A 13,626-nucleotide genomic window follows, 5' to 3' on the forward strand; every position below is an offset into this window, starting at 1 on the left:
ACAGAGTTACCCCATCCAGCAGAGAGCTGCACAGACCTGTAAAGAACTGCTGGCAGCAGATTACCTGGGCACTCCCTGCAGCTACACCCTCACAAACAATGTTTGTGCACCTTTGGCACTCTGCAGGCAGGCAGAGAGGAGTTTCCACACTCCCCTGGGGTCTCTGCTCGCTGCCCACCATGGCTGGCTTGGATGAGGCTCCCTGCCTGGGAACCTGGAGACCTGAGATGTGTAACAGGATGTGAATGTGGGAAAAGCCTGAGCAAAATGCCACCAAAACTCATCTGCCTCTTCCTCTGCGCTCTGAGTGCACCAAAGCTCTCAGGTAAATGACTGAACATCTTCACTGAGTTGAGCCAGAAGACTGAAATGTTGTGAGTAACAAAGCCTTTCGTCCTTTTGTTAAAGATGCCTCTGCAGCACTTAAGCCAAATGAGTACGAGGTCAAGTGATCTTGAATTTTAATTCTTTTTCTAAAATGAGTATCAAAATAAGCAAATTTAAAAGCAAATGGTTCTGTAAATTCTCTGTTCTGCAGGTCATTTCTGAACTCCAAAGGGAAATTTCAGTTTGAAGGAATTTATTAATACTGTATTTATCTCTGCTCTTTTGCTGTTCTGTGGGAAGCTGAACTCGCAAGTCCTCTTTCAATGATGATCACTCTGAACACAGGGATGCTCTGCCTGTGGAGTGGATGCAGGGTCAGAGAGGAAGGATATAAAGTGCTAATTAATAGCTCAAATCGCTTCACTGAGGGTCTCCTTTACTCTGGAAGGAGGCTGTGCAATTGGTAATCTGCTTCTACAAGTAAATGCTACACTCCAGACACATCTCAGAGGAGCTTGGTCTCAAATCTCCTGGCTGCATTCCAGTTTGCAATGTCAGTCCTCTAAAAAGCAAACATGTCTTGCCGGTGTGCTTGGGTTTTCCCTAGTGCAGGCTTTTTAAATGTGCCATTTTAGGTTGTGACAACATTCTGCTTGTCCCATGCTCCATTTTTTTTCCTCTGCCTCAGAAAAAATCATTTTACAGCTGCCTCGCTATTTATCATTCTCAGATGCTAAGGACAGAACCCAGTGACAGCATCAAGTGGTTTCTGCTTGGAAAGTTAACTCTGTGCAATAGGGAAGATTATGGCAAATGTGTTTTAAAAGAGGACAGAGCTGGGCAACTATTCTTTGAAGAAATTTGGGCTTGCTTTTACTGTATTTCTGTTTAAGGCCTGGCTACCTGAGTGCTGTTTCCAGGCAGGAGCACAGCTGCCTGTGTGGGCAGTGACTGCCAGCCTCTCTCACACCGTGACAGAGAGTAGGAGGGAAAGGTGGCATAACTTACACTGTGTCTGTCACTCTCTTGGCCTTGACCTGAAATACAAAAAATTCATGTCCCAATCTCCTTTCTGAGCAAAGAACTTTTGTTTGGTTGAATGTTTATGCCCTAAGCTCCCCCTGTGGCTGTGCAGAGCAGACAGTGTGCTCCTGTCTAGCCCAAGAGTCTGGGCTTTGATTCCTGGGTGCTGAGGACAAAAAAAGCCCAGGGGGATGTACTGGGATCTTGCCTTTTGCTGTGAGTTTGTGTAATCACCAGATGAAGGAGGGGATGTCCCCAGAGCCTGCAGGTTGGCGTTCTAGCCAAAGAGATTTTAGCATAATTTATTATCCCCTTCTAAATTGTTATTTCTAGGACTTAGCGATGCATGGCTTTCATTTTCAACATTTACCTTACAAAGAAATTCCTTTATCTTCTCAGGATGTGATAGGCATTATTTTCTTGTTAAAAGTATTTAGAATTCAGAATTCCCTTGTCAGATTCCCCTTCACTGAAATTTCCTCAAGTGGAGAGTCAGCCCATGCTCCAAGATATAAAAAGCTGGTGGCATTTTTGGCCTCCACATTAGCAAAAGAAGACTAAACAATACAATGACTAAAAAGCCAATGCTTATTAGTGCAACAGGAAAGATTTCTCACTCTTAACATATAAAATTTTAAGGCACATGCCAGGAAAAGCACAGATGAGGTAAAGCACTCCTGAACACTGTGCAGCACCAGTTCTGAGGCTGCTGTTTCTTCTTGTGTTTGCTGAACCCCTGAAAGAAGATGATATTATGAATAAAGAGGTAACTGTATTAATATTTTTACAGTGTTCATATACACTTAGCAGTAAGTAGTGATGATAGTAGTGATGAAGTAACAGCAAGTAATGAGGAAATATTATATTGTTCTATATTCACAGAGCAAGAAGGAGATCAAAATCTATCCCAGAGGAATGGAATTTTATCAGGGTTTATTTAAGGTATTTTAAACTGAAAAGTAAGACAGACAAATGTACTGGACTTGACCATGATTTTTTTTTTTTTTAATTGTAATTCTCTAACACAAAGAGAATAAAAATACTAAATTAAAAGGCTCATCACCATTCTAAATGGAAATGTATTCTTTGTGTAACAAATGAAATTGAATATACTGCTGATAGGGTAGGAGACAAAAATGCTATTTACAGAGAAAATGTCACTTCTCTGGCATGAGTGGAGACATTAGGGTGAGAGTCAATACCCTGGCTCGAGTGAGTGTAGTTTGGCTTGTCCTGTGAGGCTGCTGGTGAATCCAAAATCCGATGGAAATGTGGCAGCCCTGGGCTATCAGCCCTCCAGGTCCTGCCTGTGCTCTCTGTCCAGTTGGGTCCTGCACTTTGGATGATTGTTGTTCACTTCTCCTTCAAAATGAACAAACCAGAGTCAGTGGATTATTTCAGCATTCAAACAACACACTGCACTGTTTATTCTCGGCGCTGTTTATGTAACCTGGAATTGTTACACTTGCATTTGTTACAGTTGTTTTGTGGCCTGATGCAACAGATGGGTGGGAGAAACCATGAATATCATTTGCTTGGCTATGACACAGGATTATGTCTAGATCAAAAGTACTCTGGAAAAGCACGAACCTCTCCTCCAAATGATAACTTTAATGCCAAACAGAGACTTAAATCAGTGAACTGCTTCTGTAGAGGCACTTATATTGTCACTGGGTAAGGAGTTTTCCTAATAAAAGCAGGAAAGAATCCTAATTTCTGTATGAACTTTGGTGGTTCAGCTGAAGTGAGGTGACAGTCACTGTGCCAGTAGAAGACTCACTGGTTTTGACAAGAAAACAGTGCACTAAGCCAAGCATAGCCAGGAAATGAAGAGTGGTCTAACCAGATAGGAAACAACCCTTGGGCCATGAAAAAACTGATAGTCCAATTCAGAACTCTCTGCTTTTAAAATAGGTCGCTAGACAGTTTAATAATACAGGGTTTAGTCCTATGGAATGCCAAAAAATTTATATCAAAAATGTCCTAAAGTCAAGACTTAAAAAAATAGGAAAACATTAAGTGCAGTTCACCCCTGTTCAGACCTGGAACTTCACTGTGTCTGTGAGTCACGTGGAAAACCAGTGTTTGTTCATGTAAACGAAATCAGGTATGGAATTCACACACTCAGGTGTGCCAAGTCCCAGAATTAACATGGGAACCAAGCACAAGGAAAAGTAGCAAGAAATCTGAATGTTGAGAAGCATGGAGAGCACAAGAGATCAGATGGGTGGTTATGCTGCAGTGTGAAGGTCACTAAAGACTTTGCTTTTTTATTTTTTGAAAAGTGCCTTGATTACAGTGCTTTGTGTGTATGGAGCCTCAGCCTGCCAGAACTCATAGAATGCTGATAAGGCAGAGAACGGCTCTTCTGTTGCCTAAAGGACAAGGAAGAAAATTTCTCATGCCAGAGAAACCTGAATTTTATTTCAAAGAACAGCTGAGCATTGTGCCAACAGACCTCTATGACTTACACCAAAGAATCAGAGTTGGCATAACAGTCCCCCACATCATTAGTGATTTTATGAAGATGTGATGCAGGAAATTAGACAGATGCTCGTGGACTTGTCAACCTGGTTTTGATCCTGGGTAGAACAACTGAATTACTGGTTAACTTTGAAAACATGGCTCAGAAGAAAACACCCTTTTTAGTGGCAAAGACTATTGGATGATAAACCTGGTTAAGTGAAATAAATTTAATGAAAAAATAATCTTTAGGTAACACACTGTGATAGCACAGTTACCTTGTTTTGGGAAGAGTGTTCACCAGTGAGCTGATAGGAACTACTCCATCCATTCCTCCCTCCCAGTGGTTCTTTGGGAACCATTCCCTGCTGAGCAGAGAGAATGGGATTCTCTTGGGACTGGAAAGTAGCAGAAGATGAGTGTTCCCACAGCTTAGTGCAGAGTGTGTCCATGGGGAATCCTGCCTCCTGTGCTCCAAACATTGCCAAGGATTTTACAGCAAGATACCCCAGGGTAAAATCAACCATCACTCCATAGTCGTGCTTTGGAGATCTCAGAGGAAAGTGGTAATTTCAGTTACAGAGCATGGAATAAGTTTAGTCTGTTAATAAGCTTTGATCACAGCATACAAGCCCTCGCATTGTCAGAATCCTGCAACGTGAAGGGAGCTGTACCAGAGCTGGGATCCCCCACAGCAGTGAACCCAGCCTGGAAAGAAACAGCACATTTGGAACCACGGCCTCCTTGGAACAGTTTCTAGAGTGCAACAGAACGTCTGGTGCTTGGCTTCATCAAATCCAACTGGAGGGCTTGATCTTTTCCTCACTGTTTTAGTGATACAGTGAAAAACTCTGAAATAAGGCAAAGGGACACTTTCAGCCGAGCTGCTCCATCCTTTCTTCTTCTCTGCAAAATACTTTCAAATACAGAAGTGACTGTAGGAAAGTGAAGAGTGTGTATTTCTGATGCAAAATACCATTTTGCTCTGTTCTTCTAAGCTTTTCTTTTTTTTTTTCCCTAGTACATTCATTTTTTTCCTTTCTTTTGCTGGGAATTTTAGGAGGAGATGTGTTGCCAGCACCTCAGAGTATCTCCATTCTTTCAACCAACATGAAACACTTCTTAACTTGGAGTCCTGTGATCGTCCAGGGAGCAACTGTGAGATACTCAGTTGAGTTTCAGGGGTAACTTCTGGATTTTTTTATTCTTTTTGCTCTTTGAAAATTGTTTATCTCAACTTTAAGTTCTAAATTTTTGGATGGCTTGTGCATGTTCAGTTCACAAGCCTAAGAGAAGTTTGATGCTTTAGTACTGTTAACCACAAGTGGAGGAAAAATTCTTTTTGCTCCAATTCTGGGACAGTTTTCAGGTTAATAGATGCCTGAGTAATCCAAGATGTGCATCAGTTCCATATGAGAAATCTGCCTCTATCCAAGAATTCAAAAGTTAAGAAGATTTGCAACATTTTCTTTAGGAGAGGAAGGAGAAAACACCGAGATTTACTTTGTGTAAACCTTTTAAACATTTGACACACACCACAGGAGGTTTCTGACACATCTTGAGCTCTGACTTTTGTTACAAAATGGCTTTGGAATTCTGGTGTACCCGGGATGATGAAGTCAGAGGAGTGGGCAGGACCTGATGCATCAACACAGCATTAGCTGTCCCCACCTCCCACAATATTGTGCTGCATTTGGCTCATGAACTCGGCTCAGGGTGATTTTCTGCAGATAAGATCCAAAACACACCCATATTGGTTTCAAACACCTGTGGTGTTCCCACCCCAGTGTATCCCAGTACAGGTTTTACCTGGAAAGAGCCCACAAGCAGCCTTAGCTCATGCCACAGGTACATCTCCTGTCAGACTGCTGCCTGTCTTCTTCCTCTTCTCCTCAGGGAATACGAACGGGAATACGCCAACGGGAGCTGGATCCCCATCTCGGAATGCTCCCTCACCACAGCCACAGTGTGCAACATCACAGAGGACATCTCAGCCACCGTGGCCTACAAGCTGCGGGTCAGGGCAGAGCTTGGTGCCACAAGGTCGCGGTGGGGCACCATGAAAGGCTTCTTCAACCGCGTCACGAGTGCGTCCTGCTCTTAAATTACATCTTTGGTGTTAAATTCTCAGAGTTAGGTGTTGAAGTGTTCTTCAGGTGCCTGTTTGTGTCCAGTGCAAGCACAGAGCACACTCTGCTTCTCAGCTCCTCAAATTGGGTTGGAGGGTTTCCCTTCTTAGACAATGTTCTTGGACATGACTTCGTCCCAAGGCAGAGCCAAATTCATCTTGGCTTGAGTTTCAAGGGTTTCCAAGACTGGCAAGACGACTGCAGGAATTTCTTTTCTCAGGTCAGTTGTTCTTACCCTTAAATTTAAAGATTTCTGATCAACTAGGCCTGTTGTCATTTTTAATCCAAGTCATGTAGTCACTTCTAAGGAGTCCAGAACCTGATCCTAAGGGAGCTTTTACTCTAGAAAACAGCCCCGTCATGCTCTATCTGCTTTATGCTGTCCTGGAAATCCCACTCCCTTCTGGGCATGCTTCCCCTGTCCCATGGTGTCAGATGTATGAAGAAACCCCAGGAGAGGAGAGAAAAATGGAAACCACAGCATTCATTTCATCCTAGCAAGGCAGGACGTTTTCTCCATGTCCTTCCAAGTCCTGCAAGGCCTGAGGCCCAGCTCAACCTAAGGATCATGCTGCAGCCTAAAATGAGCCTATTCTTTCTAGGATTTCTCTGGAATCATTTCCTCTGTTCTCTGCCATGTAGTCAACTGCTTCCAGCAACAAAAACTGTGGTGAGAAATCTCTGCTGAGGTCACTGTTAGACGGTAGCTCTCAGTCTGGGATGGGCAGCATTCATCAGCTTTAGCCAGGCAAGAAATTGTCTGTCCTAAACCAGAACGGACCCAATATTAAAAATTCCTCCATCTTTGGAAGTTATTCACTACTTCATGGGGGAGCAGTCCTCACTCACGCAGAGGTCTTAGTCAAAGCACCATCAGAAGTGCCACCTAAGTTGGTGAATGTGTCTCTTTGAGTGGAAGTATAGTCTAGATAGTGCTTTAGACGAAAAATCCTTCCCTTTTCCAGCAGCTGTGGAGGCACAGATAGAGGCACAGACAGCACAGTCAGGCAGAGACAGGGGAAGGACACTCCTGAGACCAACATGAACAAAAGCAGCAGCTTTCTCATGGTTCAGTGAAGTATTTGGCAGCTTTCCTGTGTTTTAGGGACCCCAAAACAGTCTTCTGACTAAGATGTGTCAGTTCAGAGGATAGAGCTTGCATTGGGATTCAATGTGAATATGACAGATGTTTAAAAGAGAAAGAAAAGTCACTCTTAAGTTCTTGTCCTTACACATTTTCACAGCTCACTTTGCCTTGTCCCTGCTCTCACACCTCTCAGGAAAGCTGGCACTGAGTCTGAGAGGAGACAAGGGGTTCAAACACAGCCCACAGGTTCTGAAAGGGACTCCCAGACACACAGCCCCCAGCACTTCCAGACTGCACAGCCCCAGTGTCAAAGCCACAGCATAGAAGCACATCAAGTAGGGTAACTCTTTGATAACTCTGATAATCAAGTATAATCAACTTTGATAACTTTGATAATCAAGTATGGTAACTCTATGGAAAACTCTTTGGAAAGATCTTCCTAAAGCCAGCAGTTTAGTCAGTCTTCCTTCTTCATTTATCAACATTCAAATAGTTAGCTGGTATCCAGTGGGCCAGCACAGAGCTAAATAGAAATGCTCCTGTTTGTTTAGCAGTTGCATTTTGCAATGTGCTTTTGTTAATGCATTAGCACAATATTTGCCTTTAGCTTCCAAATGATATCAGTTTTTTAAAAAATTAAGACGTGGTGCTAAGGAGATTTTTACCTGTTTTTATTTCATCATTTCATTTAAAAGTACAAAGCAGATTTCCAGGCCTCCCATTTGTGGCACACTCATCATGTACATGCTTGGATTTTATGTTTTCATATTGCTCAGCATTAGTGGCAATTCACTGGAAGTAAGAGCAAATTCTATTAAGAACATTTCTTCTATATGGCACTATGCATCACTCTCCTTCCTTTCTTGAAAGCAAAGAGGTTGAAACTGGTTTCAGCTACAGCAGAGGGGTAAAAAATGGCATAGATAATTGTGAATAATGGCACCAATAAATAGTGCAAATATGATCTCTGTACCACCTTGAACTTCCCAGTTCATAAATGTACAGTGCACGGGTCCATCTATGCTCGATTGATTCTCATTATTTCACTGATATTCCTCCCAGCAGAATGCCAGACAAAATCAAGCTTTGAATATCAAAGCAAGCAGGAAGAAAATCACCTAAAGATTTACTTGCATACATTTGCAAAACCTGAAGTCACAGCAGATCATCAGCCCAAGTCTACCTAAAACCATGCTGATACTAAAAGAAAGTCAGGATTCATGTGAATTATCCTGAGGCTCATAATGTTTTTTCCTCCACCTTTGAATAACTGCCAAGATTCTCATGAAAAGCAGTGGCTTCTCAGCTCCTGTTCTGTGTGTCAGTGCTGAGCTCATGCCCAGGAGCACAAGAGCTGACCTGCTCTGCTGTCCCAGCTTCTTTGGCCCAGCTGCTTCTGCTGCAGCTGTTCACGTGGGACCCTCAGGTCAGGCAGCTCCTCCACGGGAGACAATTCAAAGCCTTTCAAGTTCTGTGCAGCTCAGCTATTGCCAAACTCCTGTTTGCAATGCCAGTTATGGTCCTTCTCCTGGTGAGAGCCTGCTGCTGTATTTAGACACGCAGGGAAGAAGAGCAGACAGAAGTTTCTGCCCCACTGAAGCAGCCAGCTGTTCTTGCAGATTGTTATTCCACTGGTGATGGCAGCTTCTCTTCCTCTCCTGTCTGGGAAAACGGGGGGATTTAAGGGCTGTCTCTGGTGTGATAATGGGGGTCTCTGTGTTGGCAGCTTCCCTGACCCCACCTCTGCTGAGGGTCCTGGCAGATGGGTACCATTTACTGGTGGAGCTGGCAGACATGGGACCGGCCTTCCAGTTCCGGGTGCTCTACTGGAAGAAGGGCCACGAGAGCAGGGTGAGTTTGACCCTCAGGTTTTAGGCAATAACAGAGCGTGCCCAGAGGGAATGCACACAGACATTGCCCAGAGGTTGTTTGCCAGTCCCAGCTCCTGCTGTGGGGCTGAAGGTCCTGCCTGGAGTGGGTTTGCACACACCAGTGGGTTGCTGTGGTTTCCTCATGGAGAAGCTTGTCTGTTATTTCCACATTTCCTTCTCTGGGAAAAGGAATCCTCTCAAGTGCCTCAACTATAGATAGAAACCAGAAGTCAGGAACCAAAGGTGTTTGTGCTGACTTCTCTCTCTGAACCTCACCTGGTTTACTCAGACTGTGATTAAGGTGTCACACTGAGGTGCTGACAAGCTTTTCTCCATTTTCTGAGCCAGAAATTGCAACATTAGTAGTCCTTGATGGATTTTTTTCCATTTATTTATCTGTTCTGTCTTTCAGTCTATGTAAACTTCTAGCTTGTACGACTTCCTGCAATGAGGAATTCTGTAACTGTTGTGCTGTTGTCCCCAAAACTTGATTTGGGGATAGAGAGAACAATTTTTCCCCATTCACTTCCCCTACCACTCTATTAGTTTTATATTCTGTATCTTTTTCCAGGCCAAAGACTCCCAGGCTCCCTAGCTGTTCCCTGTGGAAGCCCTCACAGCTATTTTTGTCTTTACCAGGGTGGCAAGGGAGAAACCTGCACAGTCCAAAGTGCAGGAACAGTTTGTATTAGCACCATAAAACAAAACAAGTCTTCCCACTCCCTTGTCTCTCCAGCAATTGTTAATGTGACTACCACAGAGCTGACTGTCCCATGAAACCTGAACCCCAAGTTCCTGTTGCTGATGGAGGATGCTGTGAAAATGTAGGAGAAAAATTCTCACGAGCGTAATTCCACATTTATCTGTGTTGAATTGCTTTTGTTGCTTTATTACAAGATCCTCCTGCTGCTCTTCACAGCTGTCTGTCACCTTCACTCTTGTGAAGCAGGTTTTTAGTACCACTAGCATGTATCAGTTTTCATTTTTCTTCCTGATCACCTCTACTAAAACGTGAGTCCCCACCATGACTTCCTGCCACTCTCAATTAGCAATTTATTCATACAAAAGTCTTTAGTCTACAAGAAGGCATCAGGAGCGGGATTGTTCCCTGTGAAATCCAAGTGAATGAGATCAACCTTGCCTGTGGGCTTCCTGACACCTTAAAAACAATCAATAGGTTTGTATCTGATGGTGTTTTATGTATAAAATATCAGCTCTTCTTCAGTATGTGATCTTAATCACCCAAACAATAATTCCAAACTTCAGAATACTTTCTACCAACTGGCCTCTTGCAAACATTATTCTTGCTGGTCAATATGAGTCCTATGCTGGGTCTCTTATCATTTTTTTAAATTATGGTTACATTTGGCATGTCTCATTTGATGCTTTTGCAAGAGGTCACCCCAGGTAGTCATAGACCTGATTTTGGCCTTGAAATCTTTTCAAGCTAATGGCCCTCCATATCATGTTCTGTGGAGAAGGCTATTTTGGTGGTGGGAAGGACTTGCACTGCCAGGAGTGCCCTCCTGGCTTGTTGGAGTTTTTTATGTGTGTGGAGCTGGAGGCTGATCAGGCCTTCTGTGAGAGCAGGCTTTGCATCTGCAGCACAGCAAGAGGAGCAGTTGGGTAGCTGTTACCCATCCTCTCAAGGCTGGGGAGACTGGAAATAGCAACTTCATTTTGCTAGCAGTGAATGCAGACCTACTTATGGCAAAAAAAAATGATGTCCTGCTGATCCTATGCTGCTTAAGCTTTGCTGGAGTGTGTTACAGTTCACTCACCCCTCACCAGCCCAGTCCATCCCCTCTCTGAGCTCTCTGGCACAGCTCTCACACCCCATCACAGTATGGTTCTGGCACAGGCATGATTTTGGCACCCACCACACCCAGAAAAAACTCAGATCAGTTGAAGCCTCAGACATTCCCCTCTCACCAAGGCAGCAGGTTCTGGTCTAGTGTTGTGGCCCAGCATCGTCATTATGACTCTGGCTTACAGCTTCTTCCTTCCTTCCCCTCCTGCCCTTCCAGGTGGGTGTGGGCTCATTCTGCACTCCACTGTGCTTTCTTGTTTGCTGCTTTTGTCCCTCTTTTGTTCTACTTACACAGGCCCCACTGACACCTCCTGCTGCTCCCTTCTTTTCTCGCTGGCCAAGCATCATGGTGATGTTAGATGATTTTCTGCGTTTTTCTTTTTTCTACCCTCTGTGTTCTTTACACATCTATTTGGAGCTCTGTAGCCTATTATTGCATTTGCAGCTAGTTTTCCTGCTGGTTTTTTTCTGCCCTGATACACAGAAAGGCAAAACATATTCCAAAGTCCCTATCCTATCTTGGTTCTCCCTGGGAACCAAGGCTGAAAAACAGCTCTTCCAGACACATTGTCATCAACAAAGTTCAGTTCCATCTGAGGGGAGAGGATTCAGAAGGGGCTTGAACTGGGGGGAAATTGCATCACTACTTGTGCTCCTAATTGGTGCTTTTTGTCAATTATGCTAATTTACTAAACTTATAAATCTGTATTCACCCTTGGGGGGTGGGCTTTTGTGGACATTTTCCATATCTGCCCCTGGAGGCCTTCAATAAAATCAACCTTTATATCACCTCCTATACTAATATTATCTCAAGAGCGTGTGTTGGTTCATTTATAGGCTCTCTAAGGCATCAGTGGTAGGGCTGCTCTTTGATGGCAGATCCTTGCCCTGTGTCCTGATGCTTTCTCTTCTGGGCCTGTGGCAGGTGCAGCAGAAGGTGATGAAAGAGGTGAACTCCATGGTTCACCTGGACACCATGGAGGCGGGAGCTGAGTATTGTGTGAAAGCTCAGACCCACGTCGAGGCCATCAACAGGAGCAGCAGCTTCAGCCCGACACACTGTGTGAGGGCACAGCGTAAGAGCCAGCCTTCCCTCCTGCTCCCCTGCTGTAGTCATGCCCAAAGCCCTTCCCTTTCTTTCCACCCCAGTCTCCTGCCTTGTTTGCAGATGTGCTGCCCTTTTTTTCCTTGGGAGAGATAAAACAGGAAGACTCAGCAGTGCCACCCCCCCGCCGCTGGCACTGGAGTTTGCCAGGGAGGGATCTCACCAGGGTGGGTGGAAGAGCAGCCACACAGGGCTCAGGCTGGCTGCAGTGAGTGCTTGCTCCCTACAGTCTCTCTGAGAAGTTTTGCTGCTTCTCTCGTTTCCAGGTGACACATCCGTGTGGCTGGTTACTGCCCTCACCTCCTCTGCTGGCTTTGCTGTGGCAGCTTTAACTCTGCCTTTCCTTACCTGGAAAATAAGCAAAATCTTTCAATACTCCTGCTGCCCCGTTGCTGTCCTGCCAGACACACTGGTAACTTTTTTTACTGTGCGTTATTGGGTTTTAGTGTGCTGGGTATTCACAGGAGCATGGGGCAGGCAGAAAAAGCAGATTCCCAGGAAGCCTTGCCCATTTCCACGTGAGGAGCTGAGCTGCAGGGATCAAGCAGCCCTGAACTGGCTGCACAGCTGTCACTGCCTTTGGCCCAGAGCCCTGAACAGGGAAGATGCTCCTGGTGCTTCTGGGGAAATGGCTTGGGAGGCAGGGACTGACCCTGCCTGAGCAGCTGCTCCCTGAACCAAACAGCTGTGCCACTGTCAACACTGGTCCACATCCCCTGCTACCATCCCTGAGCTTCTCAGCAACTTGCTAAAGATAAATCAATCAAAAGCTCCTCAGGAATATGTTTAAATGTCCAGTTCAAGTAAGAATGCAGGTTAGCAGCTTCTGTGGCTGTGGGTTCTCTGGGCAGCTATGGCAGGAAGGGTGAGAAGAACGCTTTTTGGGAAAAAGGACAAGTAGATTAACTCAACTGAGGGTGTTTGAGTGAGTGCATCTGTTTTCCAGAAAGAATCAGAGCCCCCCACCCAGCTGATCCTGCATGGCAGTGAAGAAGCTGAGAAATGTGACCTGATGGTTGTTGTGATGCCCTCAGAAGAAGTTCTCCAGCTGTGGATTCAAAAAACACTTTAGAGCACCCCAGAAAACAAACAACCCCTTTGTAGCATCTTCATCCATCTACATCAAAAACAAGTAAAGGTGACAGCTGCCATTTCCTGTCCTTCCCCTTCCTATCCCCAGGAGCAGACATGAGGTGACCCACGCTCCCTTTCTCAGCCACATCGGTGCTCCCAAGGCAGAGCTCATCCTTCAGCCACCAGGATGTCACCAGAGCAACACATGGAGAGCCCAGTCCCTTAGTTCCAAATCATTTCAGCCTCAGTGCTTTTACCTCTGAGCTTTTTACGTAGCTAAACCAGCTGGAATGACCAGGGGGGAAAATGCAAACCCTGAAGTGAAAAGGGTGTTGGCAGTGAGTGGATGTAGCACCCTAACCTGTGCATGTGACAGGTCACAATGCTGCTGCCACCAAAACTTGCAGACAACACCATGAGGGATGCCTGGCTTTCACCAGTGCTTTGGAAGGAGTGATGTGGGAAACAGCCAGATTTCCAAGGTGGTTGGAGGGAGCACTGGGAACCTCGTGGGGAGCAGAGCTTTGCAAGACCAGCAGCATCACTGTCAATTAATTGCTCCAATATCGCCTAGTCAGGGTGTCAAAAATGCAAAAGCTGCTTAGACATGAAGGAAAAACCAGGACTGTCAGGGAGAAGAAAATTAGGGGTGAATTATTTAAATGAGAGAGGATTGGAGTGGAGAAAGATTGGGAAAAGACAGAGAAAGGTAGGCTCCAGAAATAGCAAATGAAATG

At 44.9% G+C, this 13,626-nt stretch overlaps 1 protein-coding gene across 1 annotated transcript; it reads left to right on the forward strand.

Annotated features, from left to right (window-relative positions):
• Positions 1 to 267: 267 nt before the first annotated feature.
• IL20RB (interleukin 20 receptor subunit beta) lies at positions 268 to 12,887 on the forward strand (the record flags this gene model as incomplete). Its single annotated transcript, XM_082292111.1, has 7 exons — positions 268 to 325; positions 4,874 to 4,997; positions 5,710 to 5,900; positions 8,756 to 8,880; positions 11,636 to 11,786; positions 12,082 to 12,227; positions 12,762 to 12,887. The coding sequence occupies 7 exons, from the start codon at positions 268 to 270 to the stop codon at positions 12,885 to 12,887; spliced, it is 921 nt and encodes a 306-aa protein (XP_082148237.1).
• Positions 12,888 to 13,626: the final 739 nt, after the last annotated feature.

Source organism: Coloeus monedula, assembly GCF_965178545.1.
Source record: "Coloeus monedula genome assembly, chromosome: 16".
Lineage (NCBI taxonomy): Eukaryota > Metazoa > Chordata > Aves > Passeriformes > Corvidae > Coloeus > Coloeus monedula.